The sequence below is a fragment of the Epinephelus moara genome, chromosome 20 (genome assembly GCF_006386435.1).
Source record: "Epinephelus moara isolate mb chromosome 20, YSFRI_EMoa_1.0, whole genome shotgun sequence".
Taxonomy (NCBI): domain Eukaryota; kingdom Metazoa; phylum Chordata; class Actinopteri; order Perciformes; family Serranidae; genus Epinephelus; species Epinephelus moara.
Genome location: NC_065525.1, coordinates 15,995,840 through 16,018,609, shown reverse-complemented (window position 1 = coordinate 16,018,609; position 22,770 = coordinate 15,995,840). Strand labels below are relative to the sequence as shown.

Genomic DNA, 22,770 nt, shown 5'->3' with positions numbered 1-22,770 from the left:
TACACTGTAAATCAGTTGTTTCTGATCAGATTTGCAGGAAACTGGAGAATGAACTTCTCTATTTTGGGGATTTCAAATTTGCTGATTGTCCTGAGGGGGGCCCCGTAGTGTTAAGCACCTTTATGCTACACACACAGTTCTTCGCAAGAAAGGCTGGCACCTGCTCTTTCCCAGCTGTAAAACCAGCAATTAGGAAGCATAGGTTAGCATTTTTCCTTATTGCCAAAATCCCCAGCACAGCTCTGCACAACCTGTTGGCCTGTTTACACTTAAGCCTCAATGCAACGACGATGATTACAGTAAACCTAGACACTCACATACTGTGAGGCAGTTTTAGAGTAATTACAGACCTTAATATAATGTTGTGTATTTTATGCTTTATATTTCATTTTCTCAGTCGTGAAACTGGCTGTCGCATTGTTCCAATACTTCTCACATGCTCAGCATACTCTGGCTATCGAGCAGTTCACCACAGCACGGTACACAGTAAGTCCCCTCAGGAGCATTCTAGTGGTTTTTTTGTTGAGGAAGTAGCATGAATAAACAATGCACTGCTGATGGGAGAATTGCGTTACTTGGGTGTTTTAATGNCCCCCCGTGGGCCTGTAAGGCCTCATTTAATGCCCTGTCCTGCAGTTACATCACCACTTAGACATGCAGTGGTCAGCTATATATGATGTGTGTGCAGGCTGAGGGCCGTGTGACATACTTAATCTGAATGAGTAATTGCATAACTCCTTGCAAAGCTGCATGGCTCAGAACATGCACAGATATCTGCTGAGGATGGAGCATCACTGATTGGTTTCCGCTGTGAGAGACAAAGAAACTTTGTGATGATTATTTTTCGCTCACAATGGTGAGATCAAAGCACTTCTGCAGAGACATACATAGACATACATACTTTTAAATGCTTAGTGTACTTTGGTAGGCTATAGAGTCAGATAGCTCTGCTCTAATGTACTGCTATATAACAGCAGCCCACATGTCTGAACCGACATGTTTAATTTAGAGGTTTTGGTGCGCATATTGCTGTGAGTGCATTTTTTAGGGTCGCTGCTAAATGACAGATTACTCACATTTGTGTGAGCCTATGTAATCCGATTCCGCTCCAGTTCATTCTGTGCAGACCTCATGTCGTCATACTGTAGCCTACTGTAGGAGCGCTTCAGCCTCGCGCAGGCCTGACCAATCACCCGCAGAATCATCCGACCCAGATGCACTTTGCACGGCTGTGAATAATGTCGACAGCTGTTTGACGACACGGTCACATCGTGTCCAAGTAATTATATCATGCAATGATGTAATTATGAGAAGCCTGTTTACTGGAATTCTATAAATGTTTCTAGATAATAATAATAATAATAATAATTATAATAATTATAATAATGATAATAATAATTCAATTGAACTTTATTTATCCCAAAGGAAATTCTTGTGCCAGAGAATGCTTCAAATTACAGTAACACTAAGTACAGTAACCACAATTTAACGTTCACAACCAGTAACAACCAGAACAGCCAGTGGGTTCCAGAGGTCAGGGTCACTCACTGGGCCCAGTTCGAAATAACAGAGTATTAAACATCTGGCAAATTATACAAATATACTCCAACAAGTAGTAGAAGGCTATCCTATTACATCACTTCATTTTTGTTCGAATTGGTGTACACATCCAAGGGAAATTTTATAATACCTTCTCAAAGTGAATAAATAACTCAACGTACTTTATAAGAGTGGGCGGATTATGAGACATTGTGCCAAGGCCCTCACCACCTTCTCTACACAGGAGCAAGGCATGAAGACTTTGTGCTGGTTTTGTGTCCCTTTGAAGTTGTTGTGCATCTTTTTTTGTGGTTTTTTTTTTCTGTTTGTGGTTGTTTTGTCCTTTTGTAGTCATGTGTGTGTCTTTGGGGTAATTATGTGTCTTTTTTGGTTGTTTTTCTGTTGTTTTGTATTCAATTTATTTGTGTCTCCTTGTGGTTGTTTTGTGTCATTTTTGGTCATTTTTTTGTATCTCCTTATGGTTGTTTTGTCATTTTGCAGTCATGTGGGTGTCTTTGGGGTAATTGTGAATCTTAATGAGGGAATTGTGTGTCTTTCATGGTCATTTACTGTTGCTTTGTATTCATTTAGTGTCTGCTTTTGATTGTTTTGCCCATATTTGTAGTTATTTAGTGTGTCTATTCCACATTGGTATGTGTTAGTTTGAATTAAATTGTGCAAATGAAGACACTGACACTTGGGGGCCCTTGGACCTGTACCCGGTAGGCCCATTCAGTAATACATCCATCCTTGTAAGTAGTAAATGGTGGGTTAGGTAGGTCTATAGTAGGCTACTTTAAGTACACTATAACTGTATTTCTGGTCAATTTCATTTTTGTCTATTTGTATTTTCTTTTCTTTTATCTTTTCTAGTCTACTTTTATTACATTCTAATATTGCATTCTCCTTTTTAATTGCGTTTTAAATGTTGCACCAATATATTCTATTTGCCCTATGTAAAGCACTTTGAACTGCTTCTTTGTTTGAAAGGTGTTATAAAATAAACTTGCAGGTTAACACTTAAATGCTGTCTTTATTCTTCTCTTTGCACCTTTTTTTAATAACTACATTTTTTAATTAGGCTATATATATATATATATATATATATATTGTTGTTATATGATCATGGGAACGATGATGATATTTATTTTGGGAGCCCAGAGTGATGCGTCTCCTCGTCGGCTCCATCGACTCGCTCGACACTCGACTCGCTCACTGTACACCAAACTCGCTGCGCTCTGACCACTGCAACTTTTGCAGAGACTCCTCACTCCACAGACATGTCGCACAATAGCTGAAGTAAACCTGTCACCGCGGCTCATCATCGGAGCCTCCAGAAATACACCGCAGGTCAGGAGGGATTTCAAACCGCACGGCCACCTCCTCTGTCGCTTCCCCTTCGCGTCGGACCCTCCGTTTGGAAACGCCTGGATATGAATTATGAGCATTTTCCTCACTAATGAACTGGGCCAGTAATGCAGGAGACCGCCGCGACTCTCTCATCAGTGTTTCAAGATGGCAGATTTTCATTGAGTTTTGAGCAGAAATCTCGCTTTATTTTTTGCCATGAATAACAGAAATCCTTGCACCGATGGCCCCTGTATACGAAGGTAAGATGCTTTTTGGAAATGTGCTGTTTTCTCCCCCCCTGTGCGGAGCTCTGTCACTGAGCCTACTGTATCAATTGGGATACAATTGAATTGCGGCTGATACGGAGACAGATGCGTTGCACCCTCTCCTCTTTCAGTCAAAACCATCCAACATATATGCACATTATTATATCTAACCTCAGCGCAAGTATGCTGTCAAATGTCCCTGCAGCTGTGTGCGTACTGCTGCTGGTCACAGTTACAGAATAGGAGTAAATAGTCAGATTGAGCTGCCAGTCCGAGCTGAAATAGCGCTGAGAAAGCAGCAAACCCTCCTGAAAAAGGTCAAAGACAAACATGTGTTTAACACACAGCAGTCTGCATGTTGTAAATGTTTGTTCCTGGTAGAAATTACAGCTCATGCTTTTAAGAAGGAATGAAAGAAGGTCGGAGACCGATCGGTGCGAGTCTCGCCTCTCTGTATCCACTCTCCTTTTCCTATCTCCAATTATTCCACAGCAATCTTTAACACCGACTGACTTTAGATCTTTCATTGCCTCTGGGAATTGATTCAAATATCTTATTCTATCTTCCGGAAACCAAAGGCAAGCTTTAAATACAGCGTATATTCGCTATCGCTGCAGCATTGTAGCTGTGACTAATCCAATTGAGAGAATGCTACCCCGCATGCTTCTCCAAATTGTTTGCTGTCATACAGTTTATTTTTTTTTTATTCTAAGAGAGTAATGCACACACACAGACAATGTGTTTGCTTTGCAATGTCGTTGCAAGGTGGGTTATAGATGTTAAACAGTGCAAGCGGCCCATTATAATCCGTGCAGGATCCGGGATCTATGCATGCACAACTGCAACTGCACAAATAATGCCAACAGATTAAATAGATTTTAAAACAGAGGCTTTATTATGATGAGATTGCATGTCATTTTATATTAGATTTTGCTTTGATTCTGCTGTAGTAGTGCATCATTCAGAAATAGCCTAGTATACTTACAGTAGCCTGTGGAGATGCTTCTCTGACTACATTAATAACCTTTAACAGTATTTACAATGGAAACAGAGGCTTACATATAGATCAGAAGCTTGTGCAAACTGAATCGAAGCACAAAGCAAATGATGACCCTTGATGTTTCCAATATTTATTTTTGAGCAGCCTCATGTTTGCGATCTTCTTTCCCTACTCTATAGTCCCTCTGCTGGTGCTAAAGGGAACCCCTTTTTTTCCTAGTCAAAACTACCATTGAGAAAAAGAAGTATTGAAAAGTAACACTACACATTTTAGAGTGAGGTTTTTCCAAATTATCACAAGCAAAAGTGGTGTCTAATACGAATATGTAGGGTATTAAAAGGGCTGCTACAGAAGATGACAGTATCAGGAGCAACAATAAGGCTGCTACAAACTCCCCACTAAGTGCTGTTATGTCACTATGGGAATATTGTAGTGATTTTTCATTAGGGGTGTTGAAGCTTACAGGCAAAGCCTGAGACGACGGCGTTCCAACATGAAAAGGAAAGTTGAAAATGAGACTCCTATGCAAAAGGTAATTAGTGTAAATTACATTCCCCGGCTTTTCCCTTCACCACGGAGAGGAGGAGAAGGAAAGAGAAAGAGGCGGCAGGGGGAATTAATTACCTAGCCTGTCCCCCTCAGTGTTGGAGAGGCCTGTTATGTAGTGCAGTCATGGAAATGACCAAAGTCTCCGGTAGAAAATAGGTTTGGGGGGCCCTTTTACGTAGACTGGGACCGGCTATTATGGTGATTGCTCACCCTCGGCTACAAGGCAACTAATAACTTAAATCTACGTGATGGACTGCTTCCTTTGATAGTTTAAAGTTGAGCGTGTGGAGGAAAAAACACTTGAGACATGTGCTTTGTTTGCTGAACTTGATTTAACATTTATAATCACTTCTTTGGGATTAATTGTCTAAACATGGTTGAGGTTTTCAGCAAGGTGTATGAAATGGTGATAGTGGTCACTGTGCTTAGTGAATGTGCGTCCATGTTTGCCTTTGGTCCTTCTTGGCCCAGACAGAAGGCCATCAGGCGGGCCTGCTGGCAGGCAGGGCAGCGGTCTGATCACCCTGGGAGCCTGGTCTCATAACCCAAACTGTCACCTTGATGGATGTCTGATGAACGAGGCAGGTCCAGCAGCCCCCAGCTGTGGAAAAAGCTAATATTCACACACCGCCAAACCCTGGCTGGATATTGGCGCGCTTACGCCTGCATGCGCATTTGTCTCTATCTGTGTATGCCTTCGCACACATGTGCTGTCACCCATTTGTAGGGCAGGCCAGCGAGAGGATTAAGACAGCTGCAGAGCTGGGCACCAGGCAGGGACACGACTTCATTTGCAGATCTGCCTCTCACAGGTCAACCAGTACTATTCCAGAGAGCATTCGTTCATTCACACCCGGAAAAATGGACAGAGTGTATGACTCAGAGGCTGATGATGATGATAGTGATGACAGGCGCTGCAGCATCACAGGCAGATTAATGTTTTATCCATCCACGCAGCCATTACGTGTTAATGTGACTTTGAATTACCTCGTGGTTTTCCAGGTATAGGGAACGTACCCTGACCTCGTTCAGGGGAAGTTCCTCCTCTGAGGACAGAGAGGACAGACTTTCTCCGAAACTCCCCTCAACTCTCTCTGTCTCCCTCCCTCTTCCCCTCACGCTTGTTTGGACCCGCTTGATTGATATCTTCCTCACAGGCCGCGACCCAGGCTTAGACTCCAAGGTTGCAGCGTTTTTAAACTTTGATTAGAATTGCAGGAAGAACCCTGGGGGCCTTCGGGGGCCACGGCAGGGCCGCGCCCCGTGGCAGAGTCAGGGGGGAACCGAGGAGGGTCTCTCTTCCTGACTGTTATGACAAGCAGGGTGGTGTGTTTAGCTCTTCACTGTCCACAGTGGAGGAAGAGAAAGGCCTGGGGAGGGAGGATAGCTAAACAGTTGGTAGTTAAATAGCTGGCAGGAAGGAGCAGTCATCACTAGGCAAATCCTTATAGGTGCCATTGTGAATGTTTATCTCTTGTTTTTCACTGTCACTCAGCAGGTTGTTTTGATCTGTTTGTTGACCTGATGCATCACCTCATGACTTGTTTGGAAGGCGGCTTGCTCAGAAAGGGTTATGAAAATGGATAAGCTGTCTTTACAAGTATCGCTTTTGCATTATTCAAAGCTTCCTATCTGAAAAAGGAAGAGAAATCCAGTGTTCGGGGATTCTTTGTGCTATTGATTTGTTGGAGCATTTAGTAGAAGGAGCTGAGGCTTTGGAGGGAGATAGAATGTGAGTTTCGTGTGTGATGAGGTGTGTGTGTAGCTCTCGGTAGAAGACAAGGGAATATGTGAGCTCTCTCTGATGTGCTGAAATAGTTCACAGGTGTGATCTGAGGGTTTTTGGAAACAGATGAGGGGTAGGGTGGAGGGGATATGGGGGGGGGGGGGGGCGTCAGCCTGAACTGAAATGACAGGTTAGTAGAGGCCAGTCTGACACAGGAGGCCCGGCCTTGAATATGAGCGGAGTACTTCTGGCTCTTTCAACAAGCTCAACTCTTCATATACTCTTTTCAGCAAATTTCTCTGGAGTAAAACTGCCTCCAGTACACGCGCACATCATTCTTCTGGTCCTCTTTTTTTTTTTTTTCTTTGGAAGAAATTCAATTGAGATGCAAGGGGACTTTGCGATTCTCATTTTCTCCTCAGTCAGTAAGCCTCCTGTTTTAGTGCTTCTGCCATATGTTTCAGACCTCTCTCGGAAACGACTCTGAAAGCCGGGCTCCGAGGTCCTTGAAGCGGGAGACCACATCAATTGCTGACATTAGTTGGTTTTTATCGAAGGGGAAGGGGGGGAGGCTGCCTGGGATGGAGCCTCAACCCTGTCGACTGCTTACACAAGGCATTTCCGTGTTGGTTGTCATGCATGTGTGAAGGCCCTTTTTTCCCCCTGCACTGTTGTTTCACACTGTGTATGGTGTCAGCTTGTGTGGAACAGCTGCCTCTGGCTCTGACTAGCAGCGGAACGACTCCGGGTTCTGTTAAAGAGGAAACTAGTGTAACAGGCATCTTAGAGTTGCTCTCTGGTCTGTAATAAAAGTTGCAAATATGTGATATCTGCGTTTAGGAAATTGAGAACACCTCACAGTCCCTTGATTGCTGGAATTAAAACTGTAAACACGACCCATGATATTTTAATTCTTTGAATGCTTTTATTCTCTAAATGGATTTGGAGCATTTTATAAGCAATTCTCTGCTTTTCAGTGGGGTTCCACATCACCTAAAAATGTTCACCTCCGTGTATTTGAGGATCAGCGTGACAGAGAAAAACTTGACGAACGTCCCTCTTAAATCTAGATAACCTCCTCTTGCTAAAAGTAATGTAATAAGCGCTCGACAGCGAGGATGAGAGTAGGATCTGTTCAAAAGTGCTGAGAGCCCCTGCACCTTACGACACATCCATTGCTTTGATCTGCTACGAGAGCCACGGTTCAAACAAAGGTTCACATTTTACTGCTTCTCAACGCAGCGCACAGAGTGAATGAGGCCTTTTGTTAACTTGGGCCCTGCTAAGCAATAATTACACAGGGATTCCTGGAGCATAAAGGGCACTTTATACACTGAAGGTGTCAAATCGTTTCTTAAAAAATATATTTAAGCGAATAATACCGCGCAGTGCAGCGTGATCTGCATTTTGCTCACATGCCATGTATTGCATGCTCACTTTGCAATCATCATCCGCCAATGACCCCTCCAACTCCCAGCCCGCGCTTCCCCGCCCCACCCCCACATCTATCTCTTATCTGTCCTTCCATCCCGCTCTGTTTGTTGATAAGCCGAGAGGCCATTGGCCAGCACACATGGTGCCCATGTGACACTTCAGCAACAGCCTGATGGCCAGATTGGAAGCCCCCATGTATGTGTGTGCGTGTAATTGGAGGCTGCTTTTGAGAAGAGGTCTAACTACTGTAGCTTTTTTGTTCTCCCTAATCATGACCCCCTCCTCTCCCACCCAAAAGCCCTCAGACTCCCCCATCGCTTCCCGCCTCACTCCGTCCCCCCTCTGGCTTGTCTTATTGCCATCACTAACCCCCCAAAACCAAACCACCAGCTTGTTTGTGGCGCACATTGTCCCAGGTCTTAATCCTATTGTTTGTGATAATGTCCCCCTCTCCATACCAGTCCATTTGACATCGCACTCTCTGGAAGAGAGCTGCCGTTCGCTGGCTGTGTTTATCATTATCTAATTTGGCCTTTCAACTCGACACGTCACATTGCACATGCACACGTGAAGCTGCTAAAAAAAAAGTTGAACAAAGCCTTGAATGTGGTGCGAAGACAACAGATGATGTAAGGTACTACAGCTGGATGGTGAGGGCAACTACCACGCTCGCAGCCACTTCATTTAAACAAAAGATCCTAACCGTCTCTTCATATTACTTGAAGCGTGGAGTGAAAAATGGCTTGCAGTTTTTAATCAAGCCTTTCATAACCTCCACATTTTTCCTCGTCTTCAGAGTGAAGGAGACGGGGTGAGGATAGCGAGGGAGAGGGGGGAGTGTTTACAAGCAGATATTGAAATGAGTAGCAAAGGACTGAATTACACGGGCACTGAGGTTGCTGTTTTTTATGGTATGTGACACTATAGACGCAGCTATGGGCTCTGCCATGTCCAGCCAACGTGGTCTTAGTGCCAGCCCCATCTCCACTCCTGGCTCCGGCCCCTCTCGGTCATGGAAGGGAAGTGGAGCGATGGGTGGCTGCTGGCGGCCCCTTCACAGATGGCTGCAGGTACAGCGCTACGCTTGGCTGATAACCAAAGGACTTCAAAGCTCAGACGAGCGCTCAAGCCCATTTCTGTCCAGAGCCAGGAGGCAAAAAGGCACAGAACAGAGAAAGGAGACGGCAATAGACGAGGGCCGGGGTAGTCAAAGGAGTCAACAGGCATGGAAATGAGCAGCTTTAGCCCTTTCCTTTTCCCCCCACGTGCTTTTTGTGCAATATTTGCTCTCGTGTTCCGTCTCACAAAGTCACTTCTTATCTTCTTATTCAATCTTATCATTTTTTTTTCTTTTTCTACATGCCTTGTGATTCTCATTATTCTATTACTGTGAAAGCAGTTGTTATGACACATCCCCACACTAGCCTGAAATGGGGAAAAAAAAAAAAGTGGTGGTCACTGCCCCTCCCTCTTAAGTTTTACTTAATTTGGTTCAGACCGGATATTCTCTTAGGAATCCTGTACTTCCCTCTGAAAAATCAGCTCCATGACACAGTAAACTAACAAGTCACACATCAGAAAGACGCAGGAGGTGGAAGTGACAACACTGATAGAAATCACTCAGAGGTTTCACGAATTGTCCTGCAATGTAGTAAAACGGTTTCTATATCTGTTTGATATTCACATATACAGCAAAAAAAATGATTTCTTCGTTAGCGCTGAGGGCTGGAAACCAAGCTGTTATTAGCTTTTAAGGGATAATGTAGAGAGAGAGGGAGGGAGAGAGAGATGTTAAAAAGTAATTTATTCAATTAGACTATCCCGTGGCTCCTCTAATACCACTCCAGTACTGACATGAGAAAACGCTGAATGTCCTAACTGTAAAAAATATCTCCTCATAGCTGCACGTACATCTCGGAAGACGTTTGGAAACATTCAGCTGCGGCATAAGTGAATGATTATGGTTGTTTAATGACAGTTTGAACCCTTTTTATTAAAAAATGCAATATTTAGGATCCCCAGAAAGGTTTGAAGGAATGGTTATGCCTTTGCAATTTCTATTATTTTATTCTGAAAGCTGCTTATTTCAGCTCTTTTATTTTAATAGATTCACAGTAGGAGCATGCACTGTTTGCTCAGCTTTGAGGAGCTCACAAAACAGAAACAATAGTGACATTTATTACTGAAACTTGTCCTCATATGGCCTAATCATGTAAAGTTTCATGGTTAAGTAAACTAAACAAAATTCTGGAAGAGAGATACCTGTTTATGTTTCTTTACCCAAGTGTGTTGCAGCATGAAAAACAGGCTGCACACCTTTTAGATCCACTCCTCACTTCAAAGCCTCAGGCACCATCATGGCCAGCCAGCAGCTCTGCCTGGAAGCCTTTTGAACTGACCCCTCCATTCAGCCTGAGAGACAGAGAGGGAGAGGGAGAATGGCAGCGAGACAGGGAGTGACAGAGATTGAAAAAAGTAAGGCAGAAAATGGAGGGAGGGAGGGCAGTGGAGCTGGGAGTTCTTTGTCAACCGCTTTGAAACATTATCTCTGGAGGCTCAGTTACACCTGGACTGCAACAAGGAGTTCCCTTTNTGGTGGTGGTGGTGGTGGCTGTGGCGTTGGGGGTTGCAGATCTCACCCCTTGTCCCCGTTAACCTGTCTCCTCCTTACATCTGGGATCAGCATCGGCCCGGCGAGGCGCCCATCTCCTCACAGCTCCCCTGATAAAGCCCAGCAGCTGCTAACACACACAAACACGCTCCAACCCCTCCATCACTTTTAGAGAAGCTGGCCCAGAGAAAGGCCAAAAGTTGACCTTTAGCTTAGTAGACCTGTTCTCTTCCCTTTACTGCTCCAGAGCAGGTCCAGGCCAGGGAAGTTGTTTTTTTAACCTCATTAGGGGAGACAGAGACAGTGTGTGAGGAGTTTCATAAGCACTAAACTTGAAGACATTTGGACACAAACATGGCATCCACCTCAGTAACATTAACCTCATCCAGCATTTGAATAACCCTGACAAAAACACCTCAGCTAGGCTAACACACTATTAGCATTTCTATCTTTACTCACAGTAAAGCATCTTACGGTATGATGAATCATTATTTACTGGCGTCCCACAGGTCATCTTTTCCATCTGTTAAAATCCCTCTCAGCTACTACTCAGCTGGGAGTCCAGAAGCAGCTCCGACCGCAGGAACAAACCCAAACTGGCAAATTCTTACAGTAGACGGATCTTGTTTCTTGTAATTCACTAAACAAAGTTTGTCATAATGGTTATAATTGTAAAACCAACAACTCTTCTTCTCCTTTTTGAAGGTGTTTACCTTTCATGCAGGCCAATCCAAATGTGTACTTCTCATACACTCAGTGTGTGGGTGTTAAACTGATGGTCAGAATAGCCATTTCCTGTCCATGGTTTTGGCTGCTATTTGCGACTGTGAGGACACTGTAAATATAATCGGCTAAAGCCACGATTTTCACGCTGAATCAGACGCAGAGGGCTGAGTTGGCTCGCCGTATTTATTACCTCAGCTCTGTGGCCAAAAAGACTCAACAGCCATGTTTACGACACCCTGTCAGTTGGATTAAGGACACATATGCCATGCTAAATTGGTATGTGAGCATGTGTTTGTGTGCGTGTTATAATCTTTTAAAAGCTGTTTGACTATATAGCATGGTGGGCCTACTTACAATGTTGAAGAAAAGACGGGACAGAATGGGAGAAGCTACAGAAGGAGAGAGGGTTAAAGAGAAGACGATGAAGAGAGATTAGGAGATTAACACAGTTTATCAAGCATGTATATGGATGAGTCACCTGCAGTATGAAGGCTGGAGTGGATGTTGAGGCATTTTCGAGGGAGAAAAAGGCATCTGTAGTCTAAATTAGTCTGATCTGTGGCCTTAATAGGCCCTGAGCAGCAGCTTCACACACCCTTCTGGAATACCACACACTCCTGTCGCCTGGGGAGGCATGCGCACCATCTCCAGCTTGTATTTGATAGCATTGGGAGGTGGAGTATACTGGGGTAGTCAGGGGAGCAGGAGGCCAACTGCATGTGGAGGTTATTAAGAGCTCTGATGTGAAATGGATAGAAGTTACCCTGTTTCCTCCTCTGTGAGGCAAGAAGTGGGCTTCATGTGGCAGCATCAGTGTTAATCATTATCAACCACACTGACCAGCCTGTGTGTCAGAACCTGTCATTCAAAAACACCCCAGCCACCCTGGTTTCAAGCTAGCAACTTGCAAGACCTGAAAGTAGCCAGGCATTGGTACTTTTTTTTTTTAACGCAGTGTTTCAGAAAACAAACAAGAAACTAGAATAGTGTACTTAGTAGTGCGCAGCTCTCCGCCAGGTGGTTGCCAGAGCTGATTGCACCCATGCTAGACAATTCTTGCATTCCAGCAGACGCGTTGCAGCAAATTTCAGAAGCGAAATCCCAGAAATTAATAAAAATACACTCCTCTATTTCTGACGGAGTGCAGTGCACAGAGCAAATCGATTTATCCTGCTAACAGACACTGTATATGAAATATAGATAGCCTCTCATGTAATTATGAGTATGATTAAATTATTGATAACTAAGACACAGCACAACACAGTAGGAAATAACAACAATAAACACAATTAAAACAGACAAACACAAAACCATTTGAATACATAGCTTACTTACTTATGGTAGAAGCATAAATAGAAATAAGTAAAAAATAAATATCAAGTCTGCAATTCTACAAAATCAGGCAGGCAAAAACTGCAGCTAGTTGAATTTTCCCTCTAGGCTCCCTTACAGTTAAGATGGCCGTGAAAACTGGGCCTTTAATCATCTCATAACGTGCATACCTTTACTGGATCATAACATATCCAGTATAGAATCAATCTGCAGATTCCAACGGTTCAAAATGAGGCCAAAGGTTTTTATGGATGTCAGTTTTTGAGCCATGATGAAGGCAAAAATGTGGCCCGCAACAGACTCGGTGAGGCGTGTTGTTTTAGCCGAGCTGATTTCTGGAAAACCTGCAGCCCCTTATTGTTGTTGTTGAGTGAGGAGTCAGCAGGTAATGACGGTATAAAACAGATAATTAAGCAGGTTTTACATCAATTGTGAACCACCAAAATAAGAGATGTCCTTAAGCATACAGTCATAAATATGCACACAAAATATTAGTCTGATTGGTCCAGTAGTTTGAGTTTGGACTGATAGAAACACACACACACACTCACACACACACACACACACACACACACACACACACGCCTGGAGGTAAAAATAAGAATTCTGCAAAGCCTTGTCATTCATGAATATCTTTTCCAAGCAACTCATTCCTCTGTTGTTGTATTATTAATAAACCAGACAGCCCTATCAGTTTGCTGTTTGAATACAGCTGTGTTTTGGAAATACAGGAAGTTGTGGCCCTGCCTGTGTGTGATTGGTCCCCAGGTGCCTAGTCAGGTTGGACTGGTTCCTCTGTTGTCGGGGTTCATTTCAGGGTTTTAAAGGGGTGGGGCGTTAGAAAAATCCCTCTGGGTGTGTGTGTGTGTGTGTTTTGGGGTGGTGGTTTAATGCATGTTGTTACTACACAGCTTAGACTGTCGAGCTCTGACAAATAGTTGAGGGAAAAAAACAGCAATAGTCATAAAGTTGCACACACACTCATACACGTGGAGTCTCAGATATGCAGAGAGGCATGTCTGTGGGTACACGCCTACTAACACGTGCATACACATACTCTGCACACATGCAGAGAGCAGCGTTGGGTGCATCCTTGGTGGAGCAGGATCGACATTATTGCAGCTGTCTGTGTCAGATATTAATGCAGATGCAGACTTTGACCCCTCAGTTCAAGAACACACCCAAAACCAGTTCTTAGTGGTCTGTACCATGGGACAGGGCAGGGTGGCAGGGTGGGGCAATGATGCCGTCTCCTCAAAACACCGTCCAAGGCAGTACTCCCTCCAACTGACATCTTTCCTTGAGACTCTCTCTGCCTGTGGTTTTAGGTTTTAACATCTCCCGCTGCTTCACTTCTCTTACTTTGCTCTCCAAATCAATAGCTTACCAACTGCAAATAGTGCTCCAGAAATGTAGTAAAGAGTAAAGACTATTAACTCACATAACACTTTGGATGTCATATTAGTGGGGTTAATACAAATTTGAACCTCACAAAGTGAAAACCTGTTTGGAATATATTAAGCAGCCCGTGCATAAATGAAAATCATGGTGGGTTTTTCTTTTAATTCCTTTGTTTAGTTGATCATTTTTGTCTGAGAATATAATTATCTTTGTGTGTCCAGGAAGAGGTCGGACCCTTTAGAAATAAAATTAAGGTCTCCATCTCTGAAAGGTTCCTTCACAAACCTAATTCTGCTCCTGTTGCTAAAAGGAGCCCCAGCTCCTTGTGTGTGTGTGTGTATGCAGGCATGTGTCGCTGTGCGAACATCGGCATCATTGTATTTCATTTTGTGTTTGCATATCACCGCCTTTTGTCCTTCACTTACTGAGGCGCCATCCTTTCAAAACCTCAGGTTGTGGTATGTTGCAAGGACAGCAAATAAGGCCGCCATTCACATTCACACTAAAACCCTCCTACTTTGTCTGTAGATTATAGCACAGCACGGTCGGCACGCAACAAAATCCATACTGCACCGGCCCCTCTCGAATCAATTTGCCATTGTCCGATGTTTTCTTCCCACATTGTGCTCATCTGTGTGTCCTCCCCCATTGTTGTCTGTGTTGGGTTACTGTTTCTTGCCTACAGTTCTCGTATGTTGATCTCATTACAGTACATTGTGTCCAGCTGTCATTGTTGATCCTAATGACATAAGAGGAAGTGTGGTGGAGTGGGGCGTTTCTTACTGTGTGTACATGATAAGCATTCTGGAGAACGGCTGCTTATCAGGTGTGTCCCTGCGTGGCCCTGCAACGGCGTTTGCAGCCGTAGTCAAAGCAACACAGCATGATGGATGTCAGTGGTAGTGCATTCGAGCCATGAGCTGATAGCAGAGGTGGAGCCAAGTCACTGTTTTGCAAGTCATTTGTAAATCTCAAGTCTTTGCACTCAAGTCCTGACTCCTAAACCTTAGAGTAAACAAGTCACTCATTTTTGTTGCTGTTTATTGCTTATTTGTTAAAACAAGTTCGCTTAAAGTTTCTGCGTCTCCATCTGTAATTTTTCGACCCGCATGTTTTGCATTCTACAGTTGTATTTTGTTGACCACTGCATAGTTTTTGTACACAAACAAAATGGTCTTTGATATCATTTTTTCCAAATGGCGCCCAGTATCGTAACGTTAATTTTGCATGGTTCTCTCTTCGACTTGATAAGATGCTTTCAGATTGGTTTAAACCAAGTAGATCATGGGGGAAAATAAAAGTCGACTTGTTAGTTGATTCAGGAAATGAAGGTAAATGAATTGATCCGTGACACACTTTTGAAATCTTTAGGCTTGGGAAAAGGTATCAAATATTTTCAAGTCAAAAGGCTCAAGTCAAAGTGAAGTCACAAGTCATTGGTGTTAAAGTCCAAGTCGTAAGTCTTCTTTGATTTTGTCAGGTCGATTCTAAAGTCATCAAAGTTGTGACTCCAGTCAAGTGACTTGAGCCCACACCTCTGCTTAACAGGTGCCACTGCTTTATGGCTGGTCATGTTTTTTAACCCCCGCCTCCTCATTTATGCCGTCACACACGGAACAAATAGTTTCTTCTTTTCTTTTCCACATTCAACATTTAATGGGCATTTATTACAAGGCTTTCTTTTTTCTTTCTTTCTTTCTCTCTTGTCTCGGTGGGGAGGAAGTTTGGTGCTGTGCTTTGTACACTTGCTACACTCGTGATTTGATTAATAAGAAATCCAGCTCAAACCGAGCCACTCTACCACCCCTCCTCCCTCCTCCCCCCCTCGCGCTCCCTCCTCGTCTCCCGCTCCTCTCCTCCACCCCGCGCCTTGGTTCAGTGCCTGGTTAGGCTGACCTGGCAGTATAAACAAGGCAAATGTTTTTCTCACTCCAGCCGTTTTATGACCACACTTACAACATTAATGGCGGGCTCCTTATCTGCTGACAGTTACCCGGGGGGAACCAGGTTTTGCAGCTTTACTTTAGATTAAAAGTGTTAATATTTTAACTTCAGCTACACAAGTTGTTGTAGCTCAGGTAGAGTCTAAGAAAGTTTATAACCAACTCAACAGCTGATGTGAATGTGTGCAGCTGTAAGCATACTTGTGTTGGTGCTCCTGTGTGCTTGTGAGTTTACTTATTTATCTATGCATTTGAAGAAGTGCCGTCCCAACATGTTATCTCACAGCTAACACAACATGCTGTATCTTTGGCTGTTTGCTTCCAGGAAGGGGAGAGTTGAGGGAGTGTCACATTTACAGCAGGCATGCTGCTGATTTACGAGCCGAGAAGTCCAGTATGTGTCTGTCAGACGGCATTCACATTTTCCTCTTACGCTGTCAATATGCTCGATGGATATTTGCCCTCTTTTGTGCGTTTGTAAGAGAGCGGAGGGAGACATGGCGAGCCAATTCCAACTGGTCAAATAGTGTGGTCAGGATGAGCATAAAGGCTGATGGAGCAGCAGCCTGCATGACAGTATCTCCCCGCGAGCTCGTCTGATGCATTATTCTATAAATAAGCAGAGATGAGAGAGCTAAAAAGGCAGACAGGATGGTCAATAGTGGCCGCGGGTGAGAGAGAGGGAGAGAGACTATGCAGTGTCAAGCTCCAGCTCCCCTACTGAGGGCAGAACTCGAGCAGGAGGCAGGAAGGCTAGGCTTCTCTGTGTGGACAATATGTTCCTCTTCAGTGGTGCGTTCAATGTTGCGTTTAACCCCAAAGTCACTGTCCTCACTGCAGGTTTTCCATCAGTGGTTCTGTTGGCCATGGAGCTTCCATACAGAGATCGGGGGCTCACTGAATGCTTTGAGTGCAAAGTAGATGTTAGTCAAATGCTATGGCCTTTACAGCTGACCCAATTGTAGAACTATGGGAGAGTTTGGACCAACATGCTCAGGTTCAGATACACCAAGTAGACTAAGCTAGTGGCAATTGGGGCGCCCAGTAGCTCACCTGGTAGAGTGGGCACCCCATGTACAAAGTCTCTGTCCTTGATGCAGCAGCCATGGGGTCGATTCTGACCTGTGACCCTTTGCTACATGTAGTCCCATCTCTCTTCCCCTTTCACGCTCATTCTGTCCTTTCTACTGTAATAAAGGCAACAAAAATAAAGTAGTAGCCTCACGTCACATGTCTTGACCCAAACCTTGCTCTTGAACACAGTACAAAGACAACAGCCAACGGCTAACTAGCACGTATGCCCTGCGCCTTAGTGAAAGGAAATAACTTCCATAACAGCAGGCAGCGGTAGTCTATGTTCCTCATTCAAAAAAGGGAAGACCGACAGGACGGAATCAAGAAGCTAGTTAGCCTGTTAGCACATTAACAAGACAAACCGATGTTGAAAGAAAAGATATCTACCATGCACAAGTGAACAAAAACACAAGCAATTACAACCATTTCTGCCGGAGAGCTCAATGGCTAAAAAAATTATCTAACCTAATATAAAAAGTTTGTTTCGATAGCATGCCCTCTTGACATTAGTCATCTGTTTGCTTTCCTCACTTCTGTTTCTCTTCTCATGCACAGAGCTGAACTGCTAATCGCAGGGATATTACTCAGTAACAGACTCTGCCGTCTCTGTTGCAGATTCAACATGCTGAATCGGCCGAAAAACAGCTGGCAAAGGCCCACTAGTGCCAACCATGTGGAACACACCACAAAAACTAGAGAAACTAGGGCCCAACATTTACCGACAGTTGTCCGTTGGCTTGGTGTGTCAGGGCCCTTAGACATCACTATCATCAAACGTCTAGATGAGGGAATGTCTTTGTGAAGAAGACTCCAGAAGACTTCCTTGGAGAAACTATTACAGGGTGAATTAAAGCTGTTCTGGTGGCCCACTTCTTTCCTAAAACATATTAGGTTGGTCTTTCCTTTAGTTTGTCTCCTGTCTGTATGTGTCAGTGTGTTCAGAAAAGGGATGGAGGTGCTGCAAGTAGTTCTCCAACACCCACATGCAAACAGCAGCGAAGGGTGAGATAATGCTATGTCTAGACAGTCGTTTCATTAGCCAACGATGTGCCCATGCTCCCCCCCTTCAACCCTTCAACCCCCAGTCCAGCAGGCACTAGGATGTCCAGTAAAGAGACAGGGTCATCAGAGCGTCTCTGTCGGTGTCAGTAGCCATTAGGCCTCAGGAAGTGGACCAAATATATCCAAGCCAGGGAACATCGAACAGACAGACCTGACTGCTTTCTCTGGATTGTCTCCTAGGTGATGGCAGGGATATATTTATTTACAACCCTGATCTTATGCATTTTTGCCGTTCCATTTCTTTTTATCTCAGCCTCAAATGGTTTTAAATCATGGTTCGTATATAGCGCAGAACTTCGAGGAGAGGCACGGATGAGTTGAATGATAAGCAGCTATTATATTAAAAGACTATTTGTAATTACAAAGGACTACTTGGCAGGTTTGGTGGTGTCTAAAGGCGTCCTCATCAATACTCTCTGTCAGGTTGTCAGCGGAGTATAAATGACGGGTTTAATAAAAGAGAATAAACAGAAGCAGGTCACAGGCTAGAATGTGAGGGCCACTCGTGGCCCCGCTCTCCACGCTCTATTCTCCTTCCCTCCCTTTCAGTCCATCTCTCGCCCTTGCATGGCATGCAGAACGGCCCTGATCCTCCCAAAAAGAAGATTAACAAACCCCTGACAGAGAAGTAATCTCTCTGAAAACATTGACTCCTACCATTTCAACATGCTGCCTCTAAACAGTGGAAAATGCCTCTCTGGTATGCTTAATTGCAGTATGTGGGACACACAGTGCTCCTTTAGGTATGCTAAATGGAAAGCCTTGGCTACTGAAGGCATTCCAACATTGTAAATGTGCAACAATGGACCTTTACAGTTTTGCGCTTGGCATAGGGTTCAGAAATTCAAATAAACTTCAAGAGGACATTTTCAAGGCAAGGTCTTTTGCGCTGTGTTGTTTCTGACAACAGTATAGAGGGTTTGGTCGTTCAGATTCTAGATCATAAACATGTTTGAACCTCTGTTTGGATGAAGAGTGATTCATGAGGACTGGGGCGGCTTTCCCAATGAAGTATAATTGGTCACATTGTTGCCTGTGTATGTTGTCATGAGATAACATTCCAACCATTTGACCTCTTACTTTTGGTCCATTTAATTACTTATCTGTGTTTCGCACAAGGCTCCTAACTGCAGCATTGTTTGTACAGCTTTGACTTTTGTGGCAAAAACCAGCTGTGCTGAATTTCTTACGCTAAATTTCAAGAACCATCCAATGCATTCCTAAATATTTTTGTCTGCCTTATTTAAGAGGCTTCCCTCAGTTTAGGGGGAACACTGTGTGGCCCTCAGTTCATTGCACCGTGCAGGCAATGTCAAGTGAACTCTTTGACCACAGTGTTAAAAGTGACAGAGAGTCAATGAGTGACTAAGATCAGGGTTGAGGAGGAATTCATGTGATGCTAATGCAAAGAGCAGCAAGCCTCGATCTGGCCTTGTAAAACCCCAAGCTATCCGTAATCATGCTGGCAGATATGTAATGCTGGAATTTTCCATAAGAGGAACAAGCCGGCTCTGTGTCTGTCCATCCATCTTTGTGTCCGTCGGTCTGTGCCTGTGATTATCCTGTCAGGCTCTCAGTCACTAGCTGTTGACGCTGCTGTGTGACGCAACCCATCATTCAAATTATTTTTAGTGTAAAGTCCAGGCACAGGAATTGGTAATCCAAGGAGTGACATCTGGCCTTCAGGGCTTATGTGATTAGCAGAGAGCCTTGCCCCTAATAGCCGAGCGGACGATCTTCATTACCTCTCTGGACTAGCCTACAGGAGTGGCCATGAAGTGGCTAGGTGGGGTCACTGAAGACAAAAGAATTTTCAGACACCGTATGTGCAGATATCACGGCTGAGGCTTAAATAAGTATGACAGGAAGCATGGATGTGCAATGCTTCATCAGCTACTGCACAACACCCGCCAAGCTTACAGTGAGCCCTCTAATGTGCACTGCAGCTTCAATCCTGCAGCATTAGGGCTAAGACCAGATGACTACGCAGATAACTAGTAAGTCCGAGCAAGGCCACAGAGTAACTAAAACAATTCTTAAAAGGAGGAGGAAGAGAGGTTAAGAGAGAGAAAAAAAACAAATGAGGCAAAGTATAGTGGAGGGCTGCCAACTTCCTACTGAATTAATCATCATCAGCACTCAAAGGGCTAATAATGACAAAGTGACCAGGCATGTACCCTCCTCTCTCGCTCTCTGTCCGCAGAAGAGAGCCCACAATTATGGAAGTCTTCTCATCTCGGAGGGAAATGCTCCTCTAATTATCTTTGAACACAGCAACACTTCCCATCTTTCAAGTTGTCTATTAAATGCACAAAAGCAACATTTTTTTTCCAGCAGCAAACAAAGTTGAAGGGCTGTTTTGCAAGAGTGGATTTTGTTAGTGTTTGTGTGCGACCAGAGCGTTCTTTGATTCCTGCATCAGTTGATCAACAGCGAGGGCCTAATTGTGCGGGCGTTGGTACGGCCAGGTGGAAGCTCTTACTTTGTTAGCAGTAAACTAATTTTGGGTTTACTGGAAACTGTTTAAACATAGCGTTACGACAAGTCTCGTATAATCTTCTATGCGCTGTAATAATCATTTCAATGTTACAAACAAGCCTGTTTGCAAAGCGAGAGATAAAGAAAGGGACTATTTTTGGGCAGTTGTTTGCTTGGAGAAGCTTTTGCTTATTCTGAGGCAGCTTGTTCCCAAGAGTTCAGAGCACAGCCTCGCTGCAGTTTTGCTTTTGTTTTGTTGTCTTCGGGATCTGTAGTTGAGAGGGAGTTCAGTGCCCCTCTCCTGTTCTCATAGTTACTTGAACACAATCTCTTCCACCACCTTCCCTAAAGTGAGTAATTGTGTACCAATAAATGCGAGGGGCTGGGTTGTGTAGTGGGGAAGGAAATCGCAATCATTCCTGGAGACTTTTTTTTTGCGGGACTGTTTTTGTGTACGGTTTTGTGTTGCTCCACTGTCTCTGTGGAGTGTCCCATGAAAGGGTATTCTTTTAGTATTCACTCAGCCTATTTACTTTGCTGCAGATGGGAACAGTGGGGAAATGGCATTTCCTCTGCATGAACCAGTGGTTTGCATAAGCACTACTCCATCTAAACCTGCTTATCTTTCAGCTAAACACTCTGGCTTTTATTTATGCTATATAACAATATTAAAAATAACAGTGAATTGTATTAAAACAGCAGCCTCTTTCCCACGAGATTTAATGACGCACTTTATGAATAAAAAAAAAATTGTAGCTGATAGTACAGAGAAACTATTTAATGCCAAAACAACAACTGCTTAATGACATTCTGAAGGTTATTTGATGCTTGTTCTTTACTATGATGTTAAAAAGTTGAAGAGGTTAACATGCTGACACATCAGCATTTACGCTTGGTGTTTTAATGACCTGCTCTGACCCAAGCTGTCTTTATTTAAAGCTACTGGCTACCTCTCGTGTTTCAGACACTCTCAATTTCCTAACCTCTCACTTTCATTCCCCTCCTGTCCTCTTTGCTCCTCCCCCCCGCTCCCCTCTTGTCACAGGTATGGCCTCGCAAGTGCAAGTGTTCTCCCCTCACACTCTCCAATCAAGTGCCTTCTTTAGCGTGAAGAAACTGAAGGTGGAGCAGAGCTGTAACTGGGATATGACAGGGTACGGCACACACAGCAAAGTCTACAGCCACAACAGCAGCAAGAACTTGTCGGCCGCCAGTGGCCCCCTCGGCATCAACAGCTCCCTGCAGGTCGCCAGCTCCACCCTGCCCTACGAGCAGGCACTCATCTTCCCAGCCAGCGCGGGCCACATTGTGGTCGCCTCAGCCAGCAGCACTTCAGGGGCCGTGGGGTCTCTGCTGGGCAGCGGGGGTGGAGGCAGCAGCAGCAACAGCAGTGGTGGTGGAGGTGGCGGCGGCGGCAGTGGTGTGGGTGGTGGAGTCGGTGTTCATAACCTGACACGCCGCAGCACGGTCAGTCTCCTCGATACCTACCAGCGATGCGGGCTTAAACGCAAAAGTGAGGAGCTTGACAACAACAGCAGTGTGCAGATCATTGAGGAGCACGGCCCACCAATGATCCAGAACGGAGCAGCCAGTGGAGCCACGGTGGCCACGGTGGCCACTGCCACCTCCACCGCGACGTCCAAGAACAGTGGCTCCAACAGCGAGGGGGACTACCAGCTGGTGCAACACGAGGTGCTCTGCTCCATGACCAACACGTACGAAGTGCTGGAGTTCTTGGGACGAGGAACCTTCGGACAGGTGGTGAAGTGCTGGAAGCGGGGCACCAACGAGATAGTTGCGATCAAGATCTTAAAAAACCACCCGTCGTATGCACGGCAGGGTCAGATCGAGGTCAGCATCCTGGCGCGTCTCAGCACGGAGAGTGCAGATGACTACAACTTTGTGAGAGCATACGAGTGCTTCCAGCACAAGAACCACACGTGCCTGGTATTTGAGATGCTGGAGCAGAACTTGTACGACTTCCTCAAGCAGAACAAGTTCAGCCCCCTGCCGCTCAAATACATCAGACCCGTGCTGCAGCAGGTGGCCACAGCGCTAATGAAACTGAAGAGTCTGGGGCTGATCCACGCTGACCTGAAGCCAGAGAACATCATGCTCGTGGACCCGTCTCGACAGCCCTACAGGGTCAAAGTCATTGACTTTGGTTCAGCCAGCCATGTCTCCAAAGCAGTCTGCTCCACTTATCTACAGTCCAGATACTACAGGTAAGAGCTGCAACTTTGATAATACATGTGGTGGATATGAAAGACTTAATTTAG

At 44.6% G+C, this 22,770-nt stretch overlaps 1 protein-coding gene across 4 annotated transcripts in view; it reads left to right on the top strand.

The window, feature by feature from the left end:
- The first annotated feature begins 2,769 nt into the window (after positions 1 to 2,769).
- Positions 2,770 to 22,770, top strand: part of hipk2 (homeodomain interacting protein kinase 2) — a 78,651-nt gene continuing 58,650 nt past the window's right edge. For 2 of the 4 annotated variants that reach the window (XM_050072413.1, XM_050072414.1), the window contains exons 1-2: positions 2,771 to 3,149; positions 21,537 to 22,716. In XM_050072413.1, the coding sequence (XP_049928370.1) occupies positions 3,131 to 3,149; positions 21,537 to 22,716 (1,199 nt within the window). In that variant the 5' untranslated portion in view covers positions 2,771 to 3,130. Of the gene's footprint in view, positions 3,150 to 21,536; positions 22,717 to 22,770 lie in introns of all 4 variants that reach the window. The other 2 variants (XM_050072415.1, XM_050072412.1) reach the window with 2 other exon arrangements.